This window comes from Sinocyclocheilus grahami, unplaced genomic scaffold, assembly GCF_001515645.1.
Source record: "Sinocyclocheilus grahami isolate Dianchi unplaced genomic scaffold, SAMN03320097.WGS_v1.1 scaffold1479.1, whole genome shotgun sequence".
Classification (NCBI taxonomy): Eukaryota; Metazoa; Chordata; class Actinopteri; order Cypriniformes; family Cyprinidae; genus Sinocyclocheilus; species Sinocyclocheilus grahami.
The window spans coordinates 66,875-81,477 of NW_015506658.1; the positions used below are offsets into that span (position 1 = coordinate 66,875).

A 14,603-nucleotide genomic window follows, 5' to 3' on the forward strand; every position below is an offset into this window, starting at 1 on the left:
TTTAGTTCACTTAAGTGTAAAGTATATTTCTGAGAAATACATAAAATATATTTCTGAGAAGTACATTAAAGGTAGACTGAAAGTATGCTTTTTTAATTTTAGTTAAAAGTAGTATACTAATAGCACAATTTAATAAACGTTTTTTTTCTCAAGGGACTGCACTTTTCCATCCTAAAAATATATCTAAACTACAACATATACTCTCTATAACACTGCATTGGCTGACTAGTAAAATTGTAGAAATTTTATAATCCAGCTGGTTACTTTTAAAACCATTAAAGGGTTAGCTTCTTATTAATGGGCAGCTCCTTTTTATCTCTGTGATGCTGATTCTGATTCTCAAGCAATTTTTTGTATTGTGTATTGATAACGTTTATTGTATAAAGTTCTATAGAAATAAAAGGTGACTTGACTCAAAGTATATTTACACAAGCAAACATTTTCATATGTGCAGAGACACAGGACTTCAATAATTAATATCCACACAGTTAATATTCATAATAAAAAAAAAATTTTGTAAAGAAATTCACTTATTTCTGGAAGTATCAATATACCACATTTATCTACCACTTTGTTGCAAATTATTTACTATTTAAACTATTTAAATAAACTATTACAGAGATACACATTTTAGTTTTTTTGGTTACAAATCTGGAATCCAACTTTTTTAAAGGAGTATTTTGACAAAATTAGACATTGTCTATAGAGGACAAATCACATATACTGATATACAGAACATTTTCAGGCTTTTGAAACACTTGATTTACTTTCAATCACTTTATTTTAAACTTACTTAACTCCTCTCTCTACATGTTTTCTGAAATTTGGTGGATTTCAGAATCACTAAACTGAAAATAAGAAACTCATTTCAAACTGTGAATCATAGACCAGGCAGAAACGTTTCTGTTTAATTAAATGTATTTTTCCAAAGTCTCAACAGCTTCATGTTTTGAGTATGTTCTCCAGTTGTCTGGGATCTTACCATGACTATCAAATGTTTTATTGTAGTATTTTTCCAGATCTTTCTGGAATCTGCACACAAACCACTTCCAGTAGGGCAGTTCAGAGAGGTCAGGTGTGATGCTCCAGTCTTTATATTTCCCTCCTGCTGTTCTGTATTCTCTCCAAGGAAATTTGTCATTTGAGGCACCAGCATAAAAAAAATGATCACTTGCTACGCCTGATGTGCATATAGTAATAGCCAAGTTTGTTGTTCCTCTGTAATACCACCCATTCAGTCCAATATTACGATGGATAGCAACACTGTGATCGCCATCATGGTTTTCTATGGTGTTGGTGCAGATGGCTTTACAGAACGGACACTGAACCCAACAGCACTGACAAAGGTGATCAATCAGAAGCTCATCTGGTCTGAATTTATAGTCCAGCTTTACTGGAAATGTCTCTGTGTTGAATCTACTGCTGATATCAGAAATGATATCAGCAAGTTCTTGTCTTATCACATCTTCTAGGAGGTTGAAATCATCAACATCGTCATGTTTGACTCCACTGAGGTCTTTTTCAGAGAAGATCAGCTCTTCGGAGAGATGCTGTGTGAAACTCTTCAACCACAAGCCAGCATCTCCTCTCTTCACTTGAACATGTTCAGTAGATTCATGAGCTGCTTTCATGATCTTCTGCTGCAGGAGTTCAATGTTCTCCTCCATCTTGGGTAAAACACTGACACTGAACTGATCAGTGATGTACTGACTGACTTCATCTCTGATGAAACTCTTGAAGTGATCTCTGGGAGTTTTAATGTAGTTCATGTATTTGTCAAAATCCTCCTCTTCTGCCAGTGTCTTCAGGATGTGTTTTTCAAGATTTGATCTGCTTCTATTCAGAGATTCACAGTTTGATCTCATTTCATCTGTCAGATCTCTGGCGGTGTTCTTGTAGACACTCTGCTCAATGGGATCTTTAAGTTTCTGACAGATGATCTCACCAAAAATAGCAGCTGATGTTGCTCCATGACAGTATTTCTGGAAAATACTATAGTACTCATCTTTTTTCTTGTCACTGAGGATTTCTTTCATGTTCATTGTGTCAATGTCTCTGATTGCTGGAGTGTCACTGATGATCTTCATGTTCATTTTCCAAAACAAATCAAACTCCTTCTTCAGTGTTTCTTCATCGTTTGCTCTGTCTTTGAGCTTTAAGGCAAGTTCTTTGCTCTTTTCATAGAGAGTGTTTTCATGATGTGTCACCTGATCCTGTTTTTTCTTAAGGACTTTTTGATGAAGAATCTCATTCATTTTTTTCTTTGTTTCTCTCACAATGTTTTTCTCAAGCTCTTTGATTTTGGTTTCAAAGGATGTTTTCCACTGAATCAGTATTTCTGCATATGTGTCTTTCTCAAAGAATTCAGACATTGATTCTTCCACTTCTTCACTTGTCTTCTTCAGTTTTCTTTGAAGATCAGTTTCCTCAACTTCATGAATTGCTTCATTTTCTATTTTGTTGTGTAGTTTATTCTCAATTTTCAGCATGGCATTTTGAAGACTCCAGGACCACTTGCTGTATTCATTCTCCAGTTTCCTGTAGACTGAAATCTCCAGAGAGTTTCTGAAGCTGAAGACAAATTGTTCATTCAGTAAACCCTCCCAGAGATCTTTAATATGAATTTTGAAGTCTTTCAGCAGCATTCTTTGTGATTTTGAGGCATGAGACTTAATAAATGTCTTCAGTTCTTGAATGTTCTCACAGTAGTTTGGGTTTGGCGGTGCCATGGGTGGGTTTCCCTCCCAGAGCTGAGAAAAATACTTCACATCTTTCTGAACATCAAATTTAATGACATCACTGAAACGTTCTGCATCACAGCCTTCCTCTTTAGCAGCGAGTTTTGTCATCTCATCTAATTTCTCCAGCAGTTGTCGTCTTGCCTCCATGGTTTTTTCTCTAGCTGCGACATCTGAAACGTTCTGATGCACAAACACACAGCTGGGATTCAGTCTGACCTTCTTCATCCTCATGAAGGCCTGAACAACAATCTGAAGAATGTCCTGCATCTCAGCTGTGTTTTCTCCAAAAATGTTGATCAGTGTTAGATTTGCAAGACCAATAACAAATGTGGCAAATTCATTGTCATGATGTCTTGTTGATCTTCCAGCCAGTTCTAGAGAACGAAGACCCTCAGTGTCAACAACCAGAATATAGTCAAAGTTCATCTGTGTTTTCATCTCATCTGAGACTCTGACCAGCTGCATGAAAGCTCCTCTGGTGCACCTGCCAGCACTGACGGCAAACTGGAGCCCAAACATGGCGTTCAGCATGGTGGATTTCCCAGAGCTCTGAAGCCCTAAAACTGACAGCACAAAGACTCTCTGGTCTCCCAGTTTCTGGATGAGTTGATCTAGAACAGCAGAGATCCAGATCACAGGAACATGAGCAGCGTCTCCATCCATCAGCTCCAGTGGAGATCCAGAGATCATCATCTCTGCTGCAAGACTCGGGAGAGAAGAGAAATTTTTCAGGTCTTTCTTGTTCTTCTTCACTGATGAACATGATTCATAGATTTGTCCGATCTCCCTCATGATGTGCTCCAAACCAAAGGTTGCAGCCTGAAGTTCCTCAGATATTGTCTCAAGTTCAGTTTGTTCCGTTTCAAGTTGTTCTGACTTATCATGATTCTCTTTCAGTTGTAAGACTGTTGACCACTTTTCATGATACTTGTGGTGTAGAGCTGAAAGATCAGCTGATGTATGCTCATCCAGGAGAAATCTGAGCCATTTGAGAAAAAACATAATCTCAAGTTTATCATATGAGCACATTTGTTCAATTAAGCACTTGATAAAATCACTGATATCAAATTCATGCTGCTGTTTGCGGATTTTATTCATTTGTGTTTTTTTTCTACTTATTTCCATTTCAATCGTTTCTCCTTGAGGTCGATGTAGTTCTTTGTTCTTCTGACTCCACTGATGCCACAGTTTCCCCTGATGAGGCAGAAATGATTCTTTGATTTTTCTCAGCTCTTTCGTCTTTAGCAAACTGATCATCTGATGTGCTGCTTCTCTTCCTCTCCTGCAGTCATCATCCTCTTCCTCATCTACTCTGATGTCTGAGTGTTTGGACACATCTTCAAGTCTGAAAGTGGAAGACGATTCTAAGAGACAAGCATTTATAGCTTTTCTGAGTTCTTCAGATACATCTGACTGACTTCTGCATTTCAGACCAATGTTGAATTTCCCTTTCTTGGTCTTAATTACAGAAGAATCATTCTCATCCAAAAGACAAATGAGTGGCTTTCTGTCCCTGTAGAGTTTTTGGATCTTTGCTGCATGTTTGTCATTCCTGTCCAGTCGTGGTAGAAGAACAACATTGACTGAGGCCATTTCAGTGAGGATCTGCAGCTGTTTCTCATGTTTTCCTGCATCGCCGTGTAGATTACAGAACGCAACACAGTCGGTGAATTTGTCATCATATGATTCAGAAGGGCAGAACCAGGCGATCTCCACCACTCCATCCATCAACTCTCTGGTTCTGCTGCTGCCTGGGCAGTTCCTGTGGAAGAACGTGTTGTGTTTCTCATTGATCAGACTGCTCATCAGCTGAGACTTGGATAAAGACACAGAGCCAAACCTGAAGAAAAACACCATTGGAGTTTCTGCCTTGTAGATCGGCTGGGTTTGACTGATGATTTCATGGTTGTTTCTCATCTTCCAGCTCTTGTTAATTTGTCTGAATGTCCAGAGAGGAAACTCAATCTGTTGTGTGAATGGATCAGGAACAAGCAGAGGCAGAGCGTACTGACACTGGGACAGTTTAGTCACCATCAGCTGCTTCAAGAAACCATCAGCACAATGAAACACTGCCATCTGAACATCCATTGGGTGAACAGGGTCAGACTGATTTGATGCTTTGTCTGACGGAGAGAGGTTTCCGAAAACATCATCAAAAATATCACACTCTTCTTCAGAGAAGTCGTTGTCTGTTTGTTGTGTATGATCCTGTTTGTTGGTCTCTTTAGTTTTAATGTATCGTGCTCTGTAGTTCATCATCAGTAGTTTTTGTATGAAAGTCTGAATCAGCTCCTCCTCAGAATAACAGAATAAAAACTGTAATGAATGTTCAGTTATCTGAAGAACATCTGCAGCTCCGAGTTTATTGAGGTGTTTGCCTTCAACCCTTCAACAGTGGAATATATTATTCATTTTAAGTCTTTATCCTTTTGTTGGTGTTAATCTGAACTGATTCCTGCTGTTCCAATGTCCTTTATTTTCCCTGATGAAAAATAAAGATTGTTTTCAGCTGTTACAGTCTACATAAATGAGATATGTAGTTAATTTTTTCCAGATGTCCCTAGTTACAATAGAGATGCATAATAAACACTGTCACAAAGTTGCCATTCTTACCCTGTTTTGTTAACTCAAAACTGAAAAAAAAGGAATAGTTCCTCTAAGTTTTTACAGTGCATTATATGATTTTTTAGGGAGCCAAAGTTCAATACACTGGGCAATAATACAGCTCTAGAAATGGCCAACTCCTAGACTTACAGATTCACACCAAAGTTGATAACTATAAAAATAACTATAAGGAAAGCGTAACCTCGGTTCCCTGCGAGCAAACGAGCGTTGCGTCACTTGACACTATGGTGAAACTCCTGTTTACTCTGTTACTGAAGCCTGATTTGTTCACTTTTGTGTAGTTGCACAAACCAATGGCGCTGTAACCCACAAAAAGGGGAGGAGCCAATTGCTATATAAGTTGGCTCAAAGCGCCATTTCATCGGAATCTTTCGACTGAAGCTTTATAGCACTGCAACTTATGCAATGCTCATTCCCTTATCTCAGGGAACTGAGGTTACGTTAGTAACCAGATCGTTTCCTATTGAATGGTCTCTCCCTTTGTCACTTAATGCTATAGGGAACGCATCCAATAGCGCCGTGCTATAAGCAAGTGCAGGATGAAACCTGCTCTGCGACCTTAGCCCCAGAGCACCCATACTGAGGGCTCCTATAAGCATAAGCAGGGACATCAAAGTTATAGAAGTTGGTAAAGGTAGACAGCAACAACCAGCCGGCGGCCGCACAAATCTCACCAATAGAAATCCTGCTGGACCACACTCAGGAGGAAGCCATTCCTCTGGTGGAGTGGGCCTGCACAGCTATAGGGCACTGCAAGCCTACTGAGGCGTAAGCCAAGGCAATACCATTCACTATCTAGCAAGATCAGTGAGGTCTCTGCTTCATAGTATACAAAGAGCTGCTCTGAGTATCTGAACAGACCAGCGTGCTCAACATACATTCTAAGGGCCCGAACAGGGCAAGGTGGATTGGGACCCTGCTCACCATCTGCAGCAGGGACCACTAGAAGGGTGATAACTTCAGCTCTAAACAAAGTGGCAGAGGCGGACTGTAACTAAGTACATTTAGTTGAGTACGGTACTTAAGCAAACTTTTTGAGTATCTGTACTTTACTTAAGCATGATTTTTTTCTGGAAACGTATAACTTTAACTTCACTACATTTGAAAGAAATGTAGTGGAGTGAAAAGTAGGACATTTTTCTATCAAGGTCCTCAAAGTAGAAAGTCGTTACTATGTAGCAGCTTTGAAAGTCGGTGAGTGATTTTTTTTTCTTCTTTAAAATGTGAACTTTTTTTAGACAGCCTATCAGTAATCACTCTTACGTGAAGTGATTTCCCAGCTGTTTTTGAACACTAATATCACATTTGCACTTTACAACAATTCAATAATAAGAAGTTAATATTGTGGTATATATTCAACACATATTTGTTTGAGTTTGCAAAATTGTGCAAATTGAAATATTACTTATAAATATTAATACTACCTATATCTGTCTTTACAACTTTAACTCGTAATGGAGTAATATTTGACCAGCAGTATCTGTACTTTCACCCAAGTAATGGAGTTGTGTACTTTGTCCGCGATCCACGCTTGGCCATGTTGACTGGATGCTGAAGAGTGGGCATGTTCTGGCGAGGAGCCTGAAACTCACACAAAGTCATTAAGGACATGGAGTCATCAATGGCGATCTCCTCCTCAGAAGCACTGAAGGAAACTAAGCCATTCGCTTGAACCTCCTGTGTGAAGCACACTGACAAAATGAGGCAATGAGGAGAGAGTGAAGTATGCGGGAGCTGAACTAGCATGATATCACTCAAGCCCGGTGTCAGAGCCCCGCTGCTTCTTTCTCTTAGGAGACAAAGGAAATGGGAGAGCAGAGCGGTCAGTGAATTTGTCATCATATGATTCAGAAGGGCAGAACCAGGCGATCTCCACCACTCCATCCATCAACTCTCTGGTTCTGCTGCTGCCTGGGCAGTTCCTGTGGAAGAACGTGTTGTGTTTCTCATTGATCAGACTGCTCATCAGCTGAGACTTGGATAAAGACACAGAGCCAAACCTGAAGAAAAACACCATTGGAGTTTCTGCCTTGTAGATCGGCTGGGTTTGACTGATGATTTCATGGTTGTTTCTCATCTTCCAGCTCTTGTTAATTTGTCTGAATGTCCAGAGAGGAAACTCAATCTGTTGTGTGAATGGATCAGGAACAAGCAGAGGCAGAGCGTACTGACACTGGGACAGTTTAGTCACCATCAGCTGCTTCAAGAAACCATCAGCACAATGAAACACTGCCATCTGAACATCCATTGGGTGAACAGGGTCAGACTGATTTGATGCTTTGTCTGACGGAGAGAGGTTTCCGAAAACATCATCAAAAATATCACACTCTTCTTCAGAGAAGTCGTTGTCTGTTTGTTGTGTATGATCCTGTTTGTTGGTCTCTTTAGTTTTAATGTATCGTGCTCTGTAGTTCATCATCAGTAGTTTTTGTATGAAAGTCTGAATCAGCTCCTCCTCAGAATAAAACTCATGGGACTGTAATGAATGTTCAGTTATCTGAAGAACATCTGCAGCTCCGAGTTTATTGAGGTGTTTGCCTTCAACATGGAGTTTGTGGAATATATTATTCATTTTAAGTCTTTATCCTTTTGTTGGTGTTAATCTGAACTGATTCCTGCTGTTCCAATGTCCTTTATTTTCCCTGATGAAAAATAAAGATTGTTTTCAGCTGTTACAGTCTACATAAATGAGATATGTAGTTAATTTTTTCCAGATGTCCCTAGTTACAATAGAGATGCATAATAAACACTGTCACAAAGTTGCCATTCTTACCCTGTTTTGTTAACTCAAAACTGAAAAAAAAGGAATAGTTCCTCTAAGTTTTTACAGTGCATTATATGATTTTTTAGGGAGCCAAAGTTCAATACACTGGGCAATAATACAGCTCTAGAAATGGCCAACTCCTAGACTTACAGATTCACACCAAAGTTGATAACTATAAAAATAACTATAAGGAAAGCGTAACCTCGGTTCCCTGCGAGCAAACGAGCGTTGCGTCACTTGACACTATGGTGAAACTCCTGTTTACTCTGTTACTGAAGCCTGATTTGTTCACTTTTGTGTAGTTGCACAAACCAATGGCGCTGTAACCCACAAAAAGGGGAGGAGCCAATTGCTATATAAGTTGGCTCAAAGCGCCATTTCATCGGAATCTTTCGACTGAAGCTTTATAGCACTGCAACTTATGCAATGCTCATTCCCTTATCTCAGGGAACTGAGGTTACGTTAGTAACCAGATCGTTTCCTATTGAATGGTCTCTCCCTTTGTCACTTAATGCTATAGGGAACGCATCCAATAGCGCCGTGCTATAAGCAAGTGCAGGATGAAACCTGCTCTGCGACCTTAGCCCCAGAGCACCCATACTGAGGGCTCCTATAAGCATAAGCAGGGACATCAAAGTTATAGAAGTTGGTAAAGGTAGACAGCAACAACCAGCCGGCGGCCGCACAAATCTCACCAATAGAAATCCTGCTGGACCACACTCAGGAGGAAGCCATTCCTCTGGTGGAGTGGGCCTGCACAGCTATAGGGCACTGCAAGCCTACTGAGGCGTAAGCCAAGGCAATACCATTCACTATCTAGCAAGATCAGTGAGGTCTCTGCTTCATAGTATACAAAGAGCTGCTCTGAGTATCTGAACAGACCAGCGTGCTCAACATACATTCTAAGGGCCCGAACAGGGCAAGGTGGATTGGGACCCTGCTCACCATCTGCAGCAGGGACCACTAGAAGGGTGATAACTTCAGCTCTAAACAAAGTGGCAGAGGCGGACTGTAACTAAGTACATTTAGTTGAGTACGGTACTTAAGCAAACTTTTTGAGTATCTGTACTTTACTTAAGCATGATTTTTTTCTGGAAACGTATAACTTTAACTTCACTACATTTGAAAGAAATGTAGTGGAGTGAAAAGTAGGACATTTTTCTATCAAGGTCCTCAAAGTAGAAAGTCGTTACTATGTAGCAGCTTTGAAAGTCGGTGAGTGATTTTTTTTTCTTCTTTAAAATGTGAACTTTTTTTAGACAGCCTATCAGTAATCACTCTTACGTGAAGTGATTTCCCAGCTGTTTTTGAACACTAATATCACATTTGCACTTTACAACAATTCAATAATAAGAAGTTAATATTGTGGTATATATTCAACACATATTTGTTTGAGTTTGCAAAATTGTGCAAATTGAAATATTACTTATAAATATTAATACTACCTATATCTGTCTTTACAACTTTAACTCGTAATGGAGTAATATTTGACCAGCAGTATCTGTACTTTCACCCAAGTAATGGAGTTGTGTACTTTGTCCGCGATCCACGCTTGGCCATGTTGACTGGATGCTGAAGAGTGGGCATGTTCTGGCGAGGAGCCTGAAACTCACACAAAGTCATTAAGGACATGGAGTCATCAATGGCGATCTCCTCCTCAGAAGCACTGAAGGAAACTAAGCCATTCGCTTGAACCTCCTGTGTGAAGCACACTGACAAAATGAGGCAATGAGGAGAGAGTGAAGTATGCGGGAGCTGAACTAGCATGATATCACTCAAGCCCGGTGTCAGAGCCCCGCTGCTTCTTTCTCTTAGGAGACAAAGGAAATGGGAGAGCAGAGCGGGGAGGACCGTCTTCATTAAAGAAGGCAATCCGCGAGCAGAGAAGGGTGAGACTCATACTCTTGCAGTGAGAGTGTGACATCTCAGTGAGCACAGCCTCTGCATGGGTGCTGCCCAGACAGGCAACACACTCACTCTGCCCGCCTGCATCATGCAGGGAGCCACACTTGCGGCGTGACATTTACAACAATGTCACAGGAAATTTGCTCAGAAATTGCTCTTTTCTAAGGCATGGCCACAGGGGCTCCTTCTACAGTGACGAGCAGCTGAGCTTCTTCCTTCTTCTTCTTTTCCGGTTTATTGATAGCAGAGTCAGCTAAGAGATGATCTTGTCTCTGAAGGAGAAAGATCCTGATGAAATGGCGCTCTGAGCTGATTTATATAGTGATCAGCTCCTCCCTTTTTGGTGGGTTAGAGAGCCATTGGTTTGTGCAGCTACACAAACGTGAACAAATCATGCTTCAGTAACAGAGTAAACAGGAGTTTCCCATAGCGTCTAGCGACGCAAAGGGAGAGACCGTTCAAGAGGGAACTAAATTAGCATCCACACCAATACACGATAAAGTTCTGTTTATTGTAAGTGTGTGCTGTGCAGTTAAATCTGCTGGCTTAAATACTTCAGGGTCATTCCACGAAGGGGGGCCATCATGCAATGTCAATACGGTTACCATTTAAAAAATATAATCTAATATAATCAAGTTCCCTTTTGAGCCTTTGTTCCCTCCATGGTTTATTCTTTTCAGTTTTTGTCTCATGTTTCTATCAGAATATGATCAACCTTTTATTACCAACCTTGATGGAAAATCTGATAATTGTATGTTCATACAGGGACATACTGTTCTTAAGAGCAGTATATGGCAATAGACCATTTCTATAAAACAAGTAAGCAAGTAAATCAAGCTGAATTCTCATTTTCAAAATGAAAGGAACATTTTTTTGGTTCCCTTTGAAGGGAACTTCGAACTGCGTCCTCTAGGGGTCGCTATGGGGAATGCCTCGTCGTGACCCGTGTCTGAAGCATACATTGAAAAAGCACCAGCAACACGTTGGCCGGCGACAGCCATGACGTCACTACCGGTACGACTATAGTATAAATAGGCGCTGGGAGAACACATCATCCTCTTCTTCGTCTTAACTGACTTTTTTGTTTGAAGCATGCATTTCTGTGGTAAGAGCAATCTCTATTCATATCATTATTGCGAGCACTAGCAAAGCGTTTAGAGGATGTGTGCATCCGTGTCGTCGTTATTTAACATCTGATGACACACACGATCTATGCGTTGTTTGTTTGGGCGAAGAGCACGCACGCGATGTCCTCGAGGGGGCAATCTGCGTGCACTGCGAGCGTTTTCTAATGAAAAAGCTCCGCTCTCGTTTGTCTCCCTTTTCGAGGAAAGAGGAGCAGCTATCTGCTTCCCGCAATTCAGGACCTGCCACTGCTGAGGCACGGAGGAGAATGAGCTTGTGGGGATCGCAGGTGGATCTCGCCGATGAGTTTAAAGAGGGGTTTTCCCTCTCGTGATCGTCGGCTGTGGACGAGAGTGAGCCGCTGGAGGATGATGTTATTTCATTAACATCGTCTGATCCAGGGGCCAGTGCTCTGCTGGTTTCAGCCCAGGAAGAGCAGGAAATGTCTGAGGCTTAGCCTTCCCAATCCTCCTGCCCTGCGTATGATGAGCTTTTTGAAAGTTATGGATCGCGCGGGCAGAGAAAGTGACGTCGCGAGGTCATCTCGATGAATGTTATCTTTCTGGCCATAACCCTCCAGCTCAGGTGAGCCTTCCTTTCTTCCTGATATCCATACAGAGATCGAGAAGGAATGGAAGAGGCCGTTTTCCTCATGCATCCATCGATTCTAGCATACGAGTTATGCCAACATCGAGGCGATGCGCGAAAACGGCTATGAGAAGATGCCCCTATAGAGAGACGCTGGCCAGCTATCTCTCTATGGGTGAGACATCTTCTCTTAAGACTCCCTCCTTGCCATCTAAGCCTCTTCAGGATACATCTCGCTTGAATGGCAGGGCATACGCAGCAGCAGCAGGTCGGGCTGTCGCTTCATTGCACACGATGGTGGTGCTCCAGGCATATAAGGGCTCCTGGCCCATCTCAGTTTAAGGATCAGAGACGGGCACAGAAGGCTAGTGTTGCGGCTCGCGCTCCTCCCCCGCCTGCGGGTAGGGGTAGGAAGAATCGCGGGTCAAAGGGAGGTAGGCAAGACCTAAGAGATGTGATCCAGACAAGGCGTCAGCGCTTTTGTCCGGATCAGAGTGATACTTCAGTATCTACTCATTTCCTTCGGGGGTTTTACATCTGCCCTTATCTTCCCCTTCCTAATTCCCCTGTAACCACCATCTCTCCACCTGACCGAGGTTAGGTGGGAACTTTCTGCATTACAGTCTCCTATGCTGGACCTATAATGTTTTGGTTGGTTCTATGGCTTCATAGTGACCACCTTCCTGATGGTACGGACCAGAGGCTTCTTCGGTCGCTTCCTGAATGGGGCTCCGGCGTGGGAACCATGGTGGGTGAGTACAATCCATTTCTAAATATATATATATATATATATATATATATACAGTGGGGAAAAAAAGTATTTAGACAGCCACCAATTGTGCAAGTTCTCCCACTTAAAAAGATGAGAGAGGCCTGTAATTTTCATCATAGGTATACCTCAACTATGAGAGACAAAATGAGAAAAAAAATCCAGAAAATCACATTGTAGGATTTTTAAAGAATTTATTTGCAAATTATGGTGGAAAATAAGTATTTGGTCAATAACAAAATTTCATCTCAATACTTTGTTATATACCCTTTGTTGGCAATGACAGAGGTCAAAAGTTTTCTGTAAGTCTTCACAAGGTTGTCACACACTGTTGCTGGTATTTTGGCCCATTCCTCCATGCAGATCTACTCTAGAGCAGTAATGTTTTGGGGCTATATATATACACACACATTGAGTTCTCTGTTTTCCCAGAGCACCTGGAACCAGCAGCATCAGGCGAACTGGGCCCTTTCTCCGCCTTCTTTCTTCTGATGCATTTTCTGGCTAGCTTGCAGTACGCTTACCCTTCTGATTTCTAACGATCGTGCTGTAGCTCGAGCCCCTCTCATTGAGAGCTGGGTGTTTGCTCCCTCAGCTAGAGATTTACTGCTAGCCATTCCAGCAGTATACCTTAGATCGAGTTGATGACTTCTCAAACATAGTGTTTTGGGATGCACCATTTTCATCTATGGGCTGCTCTTTCAGAGTACCACGAGGGCCCCTTAGAACGGTTTTTAAATCCATGTTATGGTAAGTGTGCACGTTAGTCTTTGTACACTTTCTAAAATCCACACTGGTAAGTTCACACACTAGTACTCTGCATTCTTTCTAAAATCCTGTATGGTAAGAGCTACGCGCGGCAGCCTCGTGCTCTTTCTTGAGTGGTTTAAAACCACGGTTCCGCCTTGGGCAGCACTCCACCTATGTATCCTCTGGATACCTACTTTAACAGGGTGTTGCTACTAGGGGTCTGTTGAGACAGTTCCTTCAGCATATGCAGAGCATGCGGTAGCCCCTGTGTGACAGGCCAAGACTTAGTATGATTCTAGGCTCTTGGTTGTATTCCCTTAAAGGAATCTATTCCTGATTCTAAGCCTTGAGCTCTACCCTGGGCCCAGGAGTTCTGGCCCTAACAGGTAAGTTTTTGGGGTATGTAGCTTAGGCCTTTGGCCGTAGGGAATAAGGTCACTGACAGCCGTCTTAACGTCCCAGGGGTAACTCCCATGGCTATGGTAGAGTTGGTACTTAGTGCTCGCCGTGGTTCTGGCATGCACTCCCCTCAGCATGGTGGCGTGGGTATACCGTTCCCCATAGCGACCCCTAGTGGACGCAGTTCGAAGTTCCCTTGAAAGGGAACGTCTCAGGTTACGTATGTAACCATGGTTCCCTGAGTAGGGAACGAGACACTGCGTCCTCTGGGTTTCTTGCCATGCTTCGGACGCAAGCTTCAGATGAAGAAGTGGATGATGTGTTCTCCCGGCACCTGTTTATACTACAGTCGCCCCAGTAGTGACGTCATGGCTGTCGCCGGCCAATGTGTTGTTGGTGTTTTTTCAGTGTATGCTTCAGACACGGGTCACAATGAAGCGTTCCCCATAGCGACCCCTAGAGTACACAGTGTCTCGTTCCCTACTCAGGGAACCATGGTTACATACGTAACCTGAGATGTTTCTCTTTATTTGGTGAAAGATAGAAATTTCCCAAAATTTGACATTTGGATTTGACTGAAGTGGAAAAACATTTTGAACTGATTGATTAGGCAAGGCAAGGCAATTTATAGGGATGTAACAATATTATCAATATGGAAAATCATGATGGCAAAACTGTCTCGATATTATCCTGGTCACATGACGATATGAAACGACAGATCTTACGGGCAAAAATGTTACATATATATATTTAAATTTATTCTAAAAAGCATAAAAGGTCTTTAAAGTTGTGTTTTGGGCCATTATGCTTTGGCACAGTACAGATTCTGTCAAATGAACTAAAACCGAAAGCACAATATGGCTTAATCCCTTCATCAAGTCTGTTTTCGCTGCCCGCTTCGAAGCGCATACATTGTTGAGGCGATCAGATCGTGATC

General features: G+C 41.8%; 1 protein-coding gene across 1 annotated transcript; it reads right to left on the reverse strand.

The window, feature by feature from the left end:
- Positions 1-911: 911 nt before the first annotated feature.
- Positions 912-7,938, reverse strand: LOC107570577 (interferon-induced very large GTPase 1-like). The gene is made up of 2 exons (XM_016256809.1): positions 7,367-7,938; positions 912-4,581 (listed from the first exon to the last, which is right to left on the reverse strand). The coding sequence occupies exons 1-2, from the start codon at positions 7,936-7,938 to the stop codon at positions 912-914; spliced, it is 4,242 nt and encodes a 1,413-aa protein (XP_016112295.1).
- Positions 7,939-14,603: the final 6,665 nt, after the last annotated feature.